The sequence below is a fragment of the Lepus europaeus genome, chromosome 19 (genome assembly GCF_033115175.1).
Source record: "Lepus europaeus isolate LE1 chromosome 19, mLepTim1.pri, whole genome shotgun sequence".
Lineage (NCBI taxonomy): Eukaryota > Metazoa > Chordata > Mammalia > Lagomorpha > Leporidae > Lepus > Lepus europaeus.
The window spans coordinates 6,266,846-6,279,637 of NC_084845.1; the positions used below are offsets into that span (position 1 = coordinate 6,266,846).

Genomic DNA, 12,792 nt, shown 5'->3' on the forward strand with positions numbered 1-12,792 from the left:
GGGGAGGACCCCCCAGTGCTGCGGCCGCTGCGGCCCAGGACGCGTCCTGTCCTCCCCACCTCGGTTTCTTCATCTGCCCCAGCTGGGCCTCGCGAGGGTCCCGGGCACTGGGCCGTCCTGAGCCTCTGCTGCTGTGTCCAGCTCCGACTTTGTCCTTCCCGGCCACTGGCTCCTGCCTGGCCTTCTTCACACGTTCTCCTGCTCAGACCTCGCCCCCCAAACCACATCCCATTTTGATTGACTGCTGGAGTTTCCCACCCAGGTCATTGGTGGTGCCCCCTCCCTCTGTTCCCCTAGAAAATCCACCCGCCGCCCAGCCCGGGGACACACTCACTGTGCTCCTCTGTCCTGCCCGCTGAGGGTCTGGGGAGACCCTGTGGCCTGTGGACTCCTTGGAGCCAGGCCATCAGGTTCTCCCTGCCACCTGCCCCTCAGGGAAAAGCACCCTGGGGCGGGGTGGGGTGGCGGAGACTCCCTTGGGCCAGTCCCTGAGCCGAGCGCGGCCTCAGTGGTTCCCAAGGCCAGGGCAGAGGGAGAGGCCAGCACGTGCCCCGGGCACATCAGGAGGGAAAGGCCGGCGCGCGCCCCCGGCACATCCTCCTGCCACGGCCACCCCCAGCCCTCCAGCACCCCAGCATTTCCCAGGGAGCAGGTTCTGGTGCAGACCCCGGGCTGTGGGCGGGACCTCACCTGTATCACACAATCCTACCCTGCTGTCACGGCCTCCTCTGACAGCCACACACAGGGCAAGGCATGGCCCTGAGGCCCCGGCTGGCACGTGCTGGGCTCAGGATGCAGGCCTAGGCGCTGCGGCCCCACTGCTGCGCCCATTTCTCAGAGGGGGAGACTGAGGCTCAGTGAGATGTAGAAAGGGATTGGAGCAGCCAGGGGCCTGCAGTGTGTGGCAGCGGCTGACACAGGAGAAAGACGGTGTGACCCAGGGGCTGCACTTCAAGGCCAGAGACGGGTAGCCCCCGCCCTCGGCATGGTCACCTGAGCATTTATTTCCACCCTCCCAACTGCCCCCAAAACTATTTGGGGCAAGAGGAAGAAAACAGAGCGGCCCCCCCTCCCACCGCCGCCCCCTGAGCCCCTGACCTTCAACTCCAACAAGGCAGTTTCATTTCCCCACAGCCCGGCTTCCCAGAGGGAGGGCGGGGCTCCCCGCACGTTTAAGGGGCGCAGAGGGGGCCCGGGGCAGACTGCGCAGGAGAGCGGCTGGCGTGTCCCACTGGTGTGTCAGAGCACGGAGCAGAGGCACAGAGGGATGGCCGGCGGCAGGGGCCAGGCCGGGGCAGGCGCGGGGGCAGTGGGACCCAGGCCCTCCCCGTCTGAGGGCTGGGCAGACGCAGGTTGGGAGGCAGGGGTCAGGGGGCAGCCCACGGAGGGACGGAGGCCCCCGGTCCCAGCGGCCCCTGCTTCTCCTCCACCCAGACACATCCCTTACCCGCCAGCCATGGCCCCACTGGGTAAGTAAGCAGGGTGGCGGGGGGTGGGAGGGCCCGGGCCAGGTGAGGCTGTGCGCCCGTCGGTGCCTGCTGACCCCCGGCCTCCTGTTCCGCAGCCCTGCGCCTCCTCGTCCTCTTCCCCACCCTCCTCAGCCTGGTGGCCTCCTTGGACTGGAAGGCCGCCCCCAACCCAGACCCCTTCGCCAAGTGCATGCACGACCCCGACTATGAGCAGCTGCTCAAAGTGGTGACCTTGGGCCTCAACCGGACGCTGAAGCCCCAAAAAGTGATTGTGGTCGGCGCGGGCGTGGCCGGCCTGGTGGCCGCCAAGGTGCTCAGCGATGCTGGACACAAGGTGAGAAGCGCGGCGTCCCCCTTGCCCGGGCTGGGTGGGGAGTGGAGAGAGGGAACCACCCCCGAAAGCCCCTGACTCTCCAGCCCCCGAGGGAAGCCCCGCTCTGAGTCACCCTGGATGTCGGCTGGGGAGCAGGTGGACACGGAGATTCCACCAGGGGGAATCGCTCCTCGGGAGCTCCAGGAATGAGAACCGGCCGCCCCGGGGCTTCTCGGTGGGGGAAGCGTCCCCACCCCTTCCCAGAGCAGGCTGGCTGGGGAGCTCCCCCCTCTGCTTCCTGGGGCTCCAGCCCTGTGCTGCTGTGGGCGTGGGGGAGGCGTGTGGGCGTCTGTGGGAGCTGCTGAAGGCCTAGCCGGCCACCCACCCACTCAGGTCACCATCCTGGAGGCAGATAACAGGATCGGGGGCCGCATCTTCACCTTCCGGGACCGGAAGACGGGCTGGATCGGGGAGCTGGGAGCCATGCGCATGCCCAGCTCTCACAGGTGAGGCCTGGCCTGGCCACCCCAGCCCCACTCTGCCCAGACTCCACCCACCCCAGCTCCAGCACCGCTCCAGGCCCAACGGCAGCCCCGTCCCCACCCCGCCACCCCCAGCCACCATGCAAGTTGGTTCCAGATCCAACCTCCGGCCCCGTCCTCACCTGATCCCAGCCTCACGGCCGCCCTGGCATCAACACCCCTAGTGCCTCCTGTGAAGCTGAGGCTACCCCTCGGGCCAGACCCCCGGCTGGCCCTGACCCGGCCCCGGCCGGCCTGAGCTTGGCCTCCACCCAGCCGGAACTCTGCCCCCATTCCCAGACGGAATCCAGGCGCCGGCTGCATCCCTGGTGAAGGCCACTCCCCAGGCTGAGCCCTGTCCCCATGCTGGCTCTGCCCGCTGCCGTCCGTGCCCGTTTCGTCAGGGCCCCGGTGCCGGCCTCAGGCCGCCCCTCACCCGGCCTCCGTGCCGCCCGCAGGATCCTGCACGAGCTCTGTAAGAGCCTGGGGCTCAACCTGACCAAGTTCACCCAGTACGACGAGAACACCTGGACGGAGGTGAGCGAGGTGAAGCTGCGCAACTACGTGGTGGAGAAGATGCCCGAGAAGCTGGGCTACAGCCTGCGCCCCCGGGAGCGGGGCCACGCGCCCGAGGAGATCTACCAGATGGCCCTCAACAAGGTGGGCGCCCCCCTCCCCTCGGCACCGGGGTCCCAGGGAGGCCGCCGGGCGCCCTGCTCGCTCCCTCCTGCTGCCTGTTTCCCTCTCTCTGTCCGGCCCCAGCCCTGGCCTGGTCCTGTCTGCCCACCCTTGGCCCAGCCTCTTCCCGGGCTCCCCAGGGCCTCCAGGACGAAGGCGCAGGCTCGGGCTGCAGCCCTGAAGGTCTCGTGGCTCCCCTGCCTCCGCCTCATTTTTTTTTTTTCTCTCCAAGTCCTTGTGGTGGGCCCAGTGGCTCCCAGCACCCTACCCCTTCCTGCTCACGCCTCCAGGACTGCTCCGTGTCCCCTCCACCCCGGGCCCTGAGGTGGGAGCTGGCCGGGGGCAGGGCCGAGTCCAGGCCATTTCTGGGGAAGCGTGGAGCAAGCGCAGGGGGAGTGGGTGCTGAACAGCACACCCCGCACAGGAGCCCGACCCCCAGGGCGTGGCAGACAGGACAGCTGGGGTGCGGTGGGGCAGGGTTCCCGGAAGTGGGGGTGTGACTTCAGCAGAATGTGTGGGTGGGTGCACGTGTGCCGGGCACAGATGGGGTGGGGGGTGGCGCCTGTGCACCCGACCCAGCTGCTGTCAGGGGAGGTGACCCATGGGCTGCCTGGAACCCTGTGATGCTAGGGGCGGGGGAGCCATGCAGGGATGCGGGGGTGGGGTGGGGGGAGGGGAAGTTCTGCCCTGAGACAGCCACCGTCCCCGCCCTCAGGGCGCTCACAGGGGGCCAGAGGCGCAGGGCGAGCCGGGATGGGCGCCCCCGAGTGCGGGGGGACTTCCGGCCCCGCGCTCAGCACCGCCCGCTTGCTCCTTGCCAGGCCGTTAAGGATCTCAAAGACATGGGCTGCAAGAAGGCCATGAAGAAGTTTGAGAGGCACACGCTGCTGGTGAGTGGGGCGAGCCCGCGGCCCGCTGTAGGAACGCGGGCAGAGGGCGCCCACCCGAGAAGGACCCGGCACCGCCCTCCTCTGGGTCCTGGGTCTCTCACCTGCCCCTAGAAGGGCGAGGGGAAGCCGTGCGGGTGCTGACGCGCGCCCGGCCGCCCCGCAGGAATACCTCCTCGGGGAGGGCAACCTGAGCCAGCCGGCCGTGCGGCTGCTGGGCGACGTGCTGTCCAAGGACGGCTTCTTCTACCTGAGCTTCGCCGAGGCCTTGCGGGCCCACAGCTGCCTCAGCGACCGGCTCCGGTGAGCACGGCGGGGCCGCGGGGGGGAGGCGGTGTGTGTGTGTGTGGGTGGGGGTCCTGGGGCCGCACGGCCTCCGGGCAGCGCTGACCCCGGCCCGCCCGCCGCCCGCAGGTACAGCCGCATCGTGGGCGGCTGGGACCTGCTGCCGCGCGCGCTGCTCAGCTCGCTGTCGGGGCCCGTGCTGCTGAACGCGCCGGTCGTGGGCATGACGCAGGGCCCGCACGACGTGCGCGTGCACATCGCCGCCTCGCGCCGCGTGCACAACCTCAAGGCGCTGACGGCCGACGTGGTGCTGGTGACGGCCAGCGGCCCGGCCCTGCAGCGCATCACCTTCTCGCCGCCGCTGTCGCGCAAGCGGCAGGAGGCGCTGCGCGGGCTGCACTACGTGCCGGCCACCAAAGTGTTCCTGAGCTTCCGCCGGCCCTTCTGGCACGACGAGCACATCGAGGGCGGCCACTCGAGCACCGACCGGCCCTCGCGCGTCATCTACTACCCGCCGCCCGGCGAGGGCGCGCTGCTGCTGGCCTCCTACACGTGGTCGGACGCGGCGGCGCCCTTCGCCGGCCTGAGCCTGCAGCAGTCGCTGCGCGTGGCGCTGGACGACGTGGCGGCGCTGCACGGGCCGCTCGTGTACCGCCTGTGGGACGGCAGCGGCGTGGTCAAGCGCTGGGCGGAGGACCCGCACAGCCAGGGCGGCTTCGTGGTGCAGCCGCCGCAGCTCTGGCAGGCCGACCCGGACAGCGGGCCCGAGTACGACTGGGCCGTCCCCTACGGCCGCATCTACTTCGCGGGCGAGCACACGGCCCTCCCGCACGGCTGGGTGGAGACGGCGGTCAAGTCCGCGCTGCGGGCCGCCATGAGAATCAACAACCGCGAGCGTCACGTGCACGCCTCGGCCAACCCGGAGGAGCAGAAGCGCGCGCACGCGGCGGCCGGGCCCGTGGAGCCGGAGCACGCGGCGGCCGAGGCCAGCCCGGAGGAGCAGGAGCAGGAGCAGGAGCAGGAGCAGGGGCAGGAGCAGGGGCCGGCGCAGGGCCACGCGCACACCGAGGCCGGCCCCGAGGGCCAGGGGCATCCCCTTCCCGAGGCCGGCCCGGAGGGCCAGGGGCATCCCCCTGCCGAGTCCAGCCCGGAGGCGCAGGGCCGACCGCTCCCGGAGGCCGGCCCCGAAGGCCAGGCAGGGAGTGAGCCCCCGGAGGCCGGTGGGGAGGCTGGCGCGGAGGCGAGCTCGGAGGCCATCTCGGAGGTGCCCATGCAAGTGTTCCCGGCCAGCAGCCCCCCGTGCAAAGGGTCCAAGGGAGGGGCCACCGCGGCGTCAGGCCAGCCCCTGTTATCTCCCCCGCACACCACCCACAAGAGGACCTCACATTAAAGTATTTTTGGAGAAAGCCTTGTGGTCGGGCTTCTGCGTGGGCCCGCATGGGCGCGGGGCGGAGGCAGGACCCGCGGCCTAAGGGGCCATCGCGGTGACCGCCCCCCCCATCACGAGGCCGGCGGTAGTTAAACAGCGGCAACTTTATTTGTTACGTAAGCAACAGCTGTAGGCAGGGCCCGCCACTGCGGTCATGTCCAGGAAGCGTCCAGTATAGGCCACAGTCCCGAGCATCGCGCTCGCCCAGGAAAAGCGGGGGAGCCTGCGCCCGCCGGGGACCGCCCCTCGCGGCCCATTGGCCAGGCCGGGGTCATGTGCTAAGGCTTTGGCTCCGCCCACGGGCCCGAGGGCCTGCAAAGCACCACCCCCGCCCCGGCCGGGTCCCCCCAGCAGCGGGCCAGCGGACGCGAGAGCGGTCAGTTTACTGAAACCGGCCTATGAGAAGGGCGCGAGGGGACCCGGCCGGGCGGGCAGCCACGCCCCTCCGCTCCCGGGGCTCCGCGGCGGGCGGGAGGCGGGATAAAGTGCCTGTGCGGGGCTGGGGCCTGGCCCAGCGGTTAGGAGTCCACCCTGTCGTCGTCGTCGTCGTCCTCCGGCAGGATCTCCAGGCTGCTGTCCGGCTGCGGGGCTGCGTCTGCGGGCGGCGGCGGCGGCGCAGGCGGCGCCCGGGTGGGCGACAGCGGCAGCGGGGAGGCAGGGGGCGAGGGGCTGCGCGGCTCTGCGGGCGGCACCATGCCCAGCACCTGCTGGACGTTGTGGGGCAGCTCCTGGCGGGGCGCGGGCAAGGAGGTCAGGGGGGTGTGGGGGAGAGGCGGGCTGAGGCGGCCGTGGGCAGGGTCGCACACTCACGGGGCAGGCGGTCAGCTGCCGGTAGAGGCCCTCGGCCCGCGTCAGCACGTCCTCCACGCTCAGCTTCATGGTCAGCTCGTTGATGTGCTGCGGGAGGGGGCGGGTCAGGCCTCCGTGGGGCCTTCACCCCCCCAGGTCCTGTCCCCTGGGCATCCACGGCTGACCTCATCTCCAGGGGCCACCTTGGGCGTCCCCATGCCGTGTCTACAAGGGGCCCAGGGCCCTAGGCCAGCGTGGGAACAGGAGGGAGAGGCCTCACCTTGAGGATCTCGTTGGAGCCGAACCCGGACAGCATGAGGGTGTCGCGCTCCATGTCCAAGATGGCACAGGCCACCAGCAGGTGCAGATTGGGACCAGGGAGCCCTGTCCACAGCACCTGGGGAGGCGAGGGAGGAGGAGGCGCTGGGGCCTGCCCTCCCCAGCTCTGCCATCTGCAGAACCCACTGCCCCTCCCCCTAGCTCCCCCGCCGCACCCCCACCGCGCTGCTGGCCCACCTCCCACAGGCGGAGGACGTCGGGGAAGGGGAACTCCCTCTTGAACCAGATGAGCAGCCACCGGAAGCAGAAGCAGAGAGAGCCGGAGTCCTGGGAGTCTGGGGGAGGACAGGGTGCCAAGCCAGCCTCGCCCACAGCTGGTGCACCTGCTGGCCACCAGGAGCCACACCAAAACCCCTCCTGACCGCCGCTGGGCTGGGACCCCGCAGTATCTGGCTGCCGTATCTCTGGGGTTAGGGCGCCCAGGCCTGGCGCGTGACGCCCACCCTGCATTCCACAGTCTACAGGAAGTGGCCATTCCCACGGCTCCCAGACCAGCATGCCCAGCGCCCGCCGCCGGGGGGGCTCGAGGATGCGGGCCCTCCGCGACCTGGGGCTGTGCCGGCCGGGCCAGAGAGCAGCAGTGAGCAGGACACGCGTGGGTGGACAGCTGCCCTGCATCGAGTCCTTTCTCACACTTCAACCCCGAGACACCACCCAGGCTGCTCGTCGCCACGGGAATCGCTAAAACCGTCCTGGTACCTCCTCCTGGGGGACGGACAGCACTGCACGCCGCCCACGGAAGCCCGGGCTGGAAGACTTTCAGTCCTCAGACGGAGCCCCCGCTCAGCGAGGTGGCCGGGGGCGTCTCCCCTGCCCCCCCGCCCCGCGCCTCACCTCATCGCCACCTGCCCTCGGATGTGCCCGCTATTGACAGCCACTTAGCTGGATCTGAGTTTTCCACCGAACCAGCAATGCAGACGGAAGGCAGCGGTCCCAGGCTTCGGGAACCAGCCGAGAGCTGGAGCCACACCCAGGCGCTTCTGTCTGCGAAGGGCGGGGGGGGGGGGTCAGCGACGGAGACCCACCCAGGAAGTCGCAGAGCGCCGGGTCCAGCACCCTCAGGAGCAGCAGGAGCTGTCCCAGCTGTCGCTTCATGGTCTCTTGACTCTCTTCAAAGTTCCCCTGCTGTGGGCGGGCAGGAGGGCTGTGAGGGGCGGGACCCCCACCCCGTGGTGGGGCGGGGTCTCCCAGCCTCGCCCCGGGCTTACCACGAGTTCCATGAAGCCACAGAAACACCAGAAGGCATCCACCTCGTTCTGAACGACGTAGAGGATCGGGGAGAGGAGGTCACTCATGCCCTGGACGTAGCCTGTGGGGGACTGAGGGTCAGGGGCCAGCCCGGGCCCACATGTCCCCGAGGGCGAGCCCCCCGCGGCGGCGTACCCAGGTCGAAGTGGTACATGCAGTAGGTGAGCAGGATGTCGCTGAGCAGGCCCAGTCCCGGGTTCTCGGGGCCCTCGTAGAACTTGTTGGTCCTGTCGGTGCGGCTCACGTCTCTCTCTGGGGGGACGGGGTGCAAAGGTGGAAGGGTGAGGTGCCCTGAGCCCTCCCGCCCCCGGACCACGATCGCCGGAGCCCCCGCTTGGAGCACCCTCTGGGTGGAGGAGCGAGGCTGGCTCCAGGAGCTACCGCATCTCCCACAGGGCCAGGGAGGGAAGTCCGCACCGAGCCTGGACCCCAGGGCGTCTGCTCGGCCCCACCTCCCTCCCTGGGAAACCTGGAGGACAAGGGCTCCCTCTGTCCCCGCCTGCACCCACGCCGCGCCCTCGAGCCCCCACACTCACCGATGAGGCTGCGGTACCCGTGCAGGAGGGAGTTCCTGCGCTCCTGCTCCGGGCTCACCGACTTCCACTGCAGCTTCATGCGGAAGTACTCGTCCCTGCAGGGCGAGAGGCCAGGCGCTGGCACCTGAGGGGGACCCCCACCCCGCCCGGCCTCCCTGACAAGGCTCAGCCTGCCTGCGTCGCAGCCTCTAAGGGGGAGGCGAGGTGGGCCCGGGCATGGAGCGGGTGCGGGGCTGGCTGCTGTGTGCCCTGGGAACCCAGCCCGGAGGGCGGGGCGTTCCGGGGAGGGAGGGGCGGTTCCCCACTCACGTTTTCTTGCGCACATGGGCCTTGTGTTCCTCGGCGGAGCCCTCCCAGCTGAGGTAGCCAAGCAGGAACTTCCAGGCGTCACGCCGCAGCCCGGGGCTCAGACCCTGGAGCGGGGGGCGGCAGGCAGTTCAGGGCACCGCCTCCCGGCTGCCCACCAGCCCTGCCACAGCCCCCTGCCCCGCACTCACCCCGGAGAAAATCCGGTTCTTCAGCTCGGGGACCCGCAGCAGGCGGCCCTCAGGGCCCACGTGGTGGGCCCACTCCTCCTCGGTGACGGGGGGAGCCCGCTCCACGGCCGGCCGTGGCCCCAGTTCCACCTGTGGGACGCAGGGCAAGTAAGCCTGGGCTGGCCCCCAACCCCATCTGGTCCTCCAGAGAGCTCACAGCCCTTCTCACAGTTCAGGGACGGGAAGCAGCTCCTACTGTGGTGGGGTACAAAGGCGCCCCCTGCAGGGAGGGCCACGCCAGTACCAGCTGGCAGGTGCACCCAGAGCCTGGCACTCACCCCGATGCACCCTGAGGCGGCCAGGGCCGCTACTGCCCAGGGGATGGAACTCTTGGGCCCCAGGGAAGGGTCCGGGTAACTCACACAGGAGATGACCTCGAACCCAGGCTCTGGCTCGTCGTCGGGGGGCACAGGCAGGTCTGAGGAGGAGGCTCCCTCAGGGTGTGGCTGCAGGGCTCCCCGGAAGAAGTTGGTCACTCGGGAGAAGCTGCTGAAGGTGGTGGAGTAGGGGTCCTGGAGGAAGCGCTGGGGACAGGGCCGGACGGCGTCACCGCAGAGCCCCCGGGCCTGCCCTCCTGCCCGCCCTCCCGCCAAGCCCAGTGCGGGAGACACTCACGGACACCACGTTGGAGCTGTCCTGGTCGAAGAGCTGCAGGTGGTGGAAGGAGTTGGAGAGGGCGGAGGAGTCATGGGGGAAGACGAGGTAGAGGCGGGAGTCCTGCGGGGAGCTGGGGTGGGCGGGGACACGGTGACAGGGGGCAGGGCTGAGGCGGGGACACGGTGAAGGGGGGCAGGGCCGAGGCGGGGACACGGTGACAGGGGGTGGGGCTGAGGTGGGGACATGGTGACAGGGGGCGGGGCCGAGGTGGGGACACGGTGACAGGGGCCGGGGCTGAGGTGGGGACATGGTGACAGGGGGTGGGGCTGAGGCGGGGGTCCTGTGGGGAGCTGGGGGGGGTGACACGGGGTGACAGGGAGGGCAGGCTGGGGCCATCTGCAGCACCCCAGCCGCCCCTAGGGAACTCCTGGGGTGACGCTGTAGGCAGAGAGCGGAGCTGGCAGCAGGGGTGGGTGTGTGACCCAGGGCTGACCCACGAGAGTGCCCACCTCCCTGGCCAAGGGGGAGTGATCCAGAGCCGAGCCAATGAGAGGCGGGCCTGGGGTGGTGCTGGGACGTGGGGAGGGTGACGCCTTCTACCTCCTGGGGCCGCACAGCCACTAGACCAGGTCCTTGGCCACCTGCGTTTCCCTGTCTTGAACCGCTTCCCCAGCCCCGAGGGGGCCCCCGGGACGGCTCACCTGGCCAGCAGCAGGTAGCGGCTGAGCACGCGCAGCAGGGCCCGGGTGCCCCCGCGGTGGAAGTGCAGGGCGGGCAGGGAGCCTCCGGCCTGGGTCACCAGGACCAGATAGGCCCAGCTGAGGCCCGGCTTGGACCGACGGATGGACTTGAGCTCCCCCAGGCTCACCGAGAAGGCCCAGGAGCCCTGGGAGGAGCCGGGCTCTGCACCTGGGGGACGGCACGGTGTTGGGCGCACGGGAAGCCGTCCCCGGGGCCCGGCCTCCTGACTCTGAGCCACTGCCCGCTGCCTGGGGAGTGGAGCCTGGTGGCTGTGCGCCGGTTCTGGGCTCCCCGGCCTCCCTCTGCCTTGGACTTCGGCAGGTGAAGCGCCCCCAGCCAACCCAGAAGCCCAGGGGGTTGGGCACAGCTACACGCCCTGTCCCCAGCCACCTCTACTCTCCTGGAACTGGAGGCAGAGACCCTGAGAACAACGTGTCCCCCTACCCCGGCCCCCACGGCCACCAGCTCGACCCACCTCTCGGGGGCCCCGATGGCCGGGCCCGTGGCCGCACGGTGCTGATGACGGCCCAGTCGGGTTCATAGCCGGGGTCAAAGGTCGGCTCTTCCTCAGAGGTGCAGGAGTCGCCCCCACTGGAGTCCTTGGGGCAGAGGAAGAGAGTGAGGGGCCACGGACTCACGGCTTCTAGGTACGAGCGCAACCTCATAGGGAAACTGAGGCACAGAGGTGGCACGGCACAGCCAGGACTAGAACCCGAGGCTCCTGGTGCCCAGGCGGCAGCTGGGCAGCCACGGCAGAAGACACCCGGTGCCCACAAGAACAGCTAGAGACAGAGACCCGAGGACCAGCGGCGGTGGGCGCGCAGGGACCCCGAGCCCCGTACACTGCTGGCGGCCACGTGCAACAGGGCCGGGGCTGGGGACACGGTGCAGCACTTCCTCCCCGGGCCCGGCAACGCCACTCCGTGGGGAGTGCCCAGGACAAGGAGAAATGTGTCCATGCCAGAAGGCGTTTGCAGACAGAGATGTGGCTGAGCCTCAGGCAGCCGCCAGGCGCCGGGGAGGCCCCGGGGGGAACGTTCCGCAGTCAGTGGTGTCGGCCACCGCGGAGTTAGGCACTCAGAGGCCGTCGGTCTTCACAGCACACCGACCCCTTGCTAAGGAGCAGCCTCTCGCTTCCTGGCCAGGTCCAGCGCCCGGGGCCGGAAAGGGGCGCAGGGCGGGGGCGAGCGGGGCAGTGGCCTCTGCACCTGGGGGGCCTCCGCTCTCCTTCCTCCAACGGGCGTCCTCGACCCATCTCACCCAGAGGCCGAGAGGACCCGGGCCCCAGGGGCAGGCCTGGGACTGGACCCCGGGGAAGCGCGCGGCGCCAGGGCACGCAGGGCACAGCACACCGACCTTCTTGGAGAACAGGATCTGGGTGCAGTCTCCGGCCTCCTCCACGGGGGCCCAGTGCAGCAGCACATCGCCGTCCTGGGGGGGAGCGGGACAGGTCCCGGGGCTCAGCCCTCCGAGTGGGAGCCACGGCCACCCTCAAGGCCGGGTCCCCCGGACGCCGCGTCCACCCCGCCCAGCCCACCTTCTCCACCACACGGATGACGCCCGCGATGAGCGAGTCCGGGTCCTGGTGCTTCTTGGCGCTGGTGTGCAGGTACACGCCGCCCTTCTCAAACACCACCTGGGGGCGGGACCCGATGGGGGCGGGTCCGGCGGGAGCCAATGGGGGCGGGTCTGGCGGGGGCGGGGCCCGAAGGGAGCCGATGGGGGCGGGTCCGGCGGGAGCCAATGGGGGCGGGTCTGGCGGGGGCGGGGCCCGAAGGGAGCCGATGGGGGCGGGTCCGGAGGGAGCCAATGGGGGCGGGTCTGGCGGGGGCGGGGCCCGAAGGGAGCCGATGGGGGCGGGCCAGGGAAGTCAGCGCGTGGAGGCCCCGCCCACAGGGCGGCCGAGCGCTCCGAAAGGGGGCGGGGCTCGCAGGGTCCCCAGGGCCCGGGGGCGGGGCTGGGGGTAGGGTCTTCCCACACCCTGGAGGGCGGGTCGCAGGGTGACAGGGCGTTTACAGGGGAACGGAGGTTCCCACGGCTCTGTGGAGTTCCGGGCCTCCCCGGCACAGCCTGGGGAGAGGCAGATCACCGGACAGGGTCGTTTCGCATAGGCAGAAGCGAGTGAATGCGCCCCCAGTGCTTACCCTGTAGCCGGCTCCCTCCATAGCCTCGGTCGAGACCCAGCTGCCCCAGCCTCCTCCTTTTCCGGGTCAACGTGGTGTCATATCCGGAAGGGAAACTCCCCCGCACGGCCGCACGGTGGTTGCGCCCTTATGCGTTCTAGAGCAGGAGTGGGTGAAACCATCTTTTAGAAATGGGGGGGGTGAAATTCTAAGGATACGAGTCACATGGCGCGGACGCTACCAGAGGAGCAGGCCAGCGAGAGTGCGCAGGCGCAGTGTCACGGCGCTCACCACGAAGTAA

General features: G+C 70.3%; 2 protein-coding genes across 2 annotated transcripts; one reads left to right on the forward strand and one right to left on the reverse strand.

Moving 5' to 3' along the window:
- Positions 1-1,403: 1,403 nt before the first annotated feature.
- IL4I1 (interleukin 4 induced 1) lies at positions 1,404-5,174 on the forward strand (the record flags this gene model as incomplete). The annotated part of the gene is made up of 7 exons (XM_062176753.1): positions 1,404-1,469; positions 1,565-1,803; positions 2,176-2,288; positions 2,762-2,963; positions 3,803-3,871; positions 4,035-4,171; positions 4,283-5,174. Coding segments are annotated over exons 1-7 (1,665 nt in total), but the record flags the coding sequence as incomplete, so codon positions are not given.
- Positions 5,175-5,667: 493 nt separating this feature from the next.
- Positions 5,668-12,724, reverse strand: TBC1D17 (TBC1 domain family member 17). Its single transcript, XM_062175883.1, has 17 exons — positions 12,513-12,724; positions 11,906-12,004; positions 11,725-11,799; positions 10,844-10,967; positions 10,329-10,536; positions 9,646-9,757; positions 9,393-9,554; positions 8,992-9,120; positions 8,804-8,907; positions 8,495-8,589; positions 8,094-8,210; positions 7,919-8,019; positions 7,736-7,835; positions 6,888-6,985; positions 6,652-6,768; positions 6,393-6,479; positions 5,668-6,310 (listed from the first exon to the last, which is right to left on the reverse strand). The coding sequence occupies exons 1-17, from the start codon at positions 12,531-12,533 to the stop codon at positions 6,101-6,103; spliced, it is 1,959 nt and encodes a 652-aa protein (XP_062031867.1). The 5' UTR covers positions 12,534-12,724; the 3' UTR covers positions 5,668-6,100.
- Between the last annotated feature and the right edge of the window lie 68 nt (positions 12,725-12,792).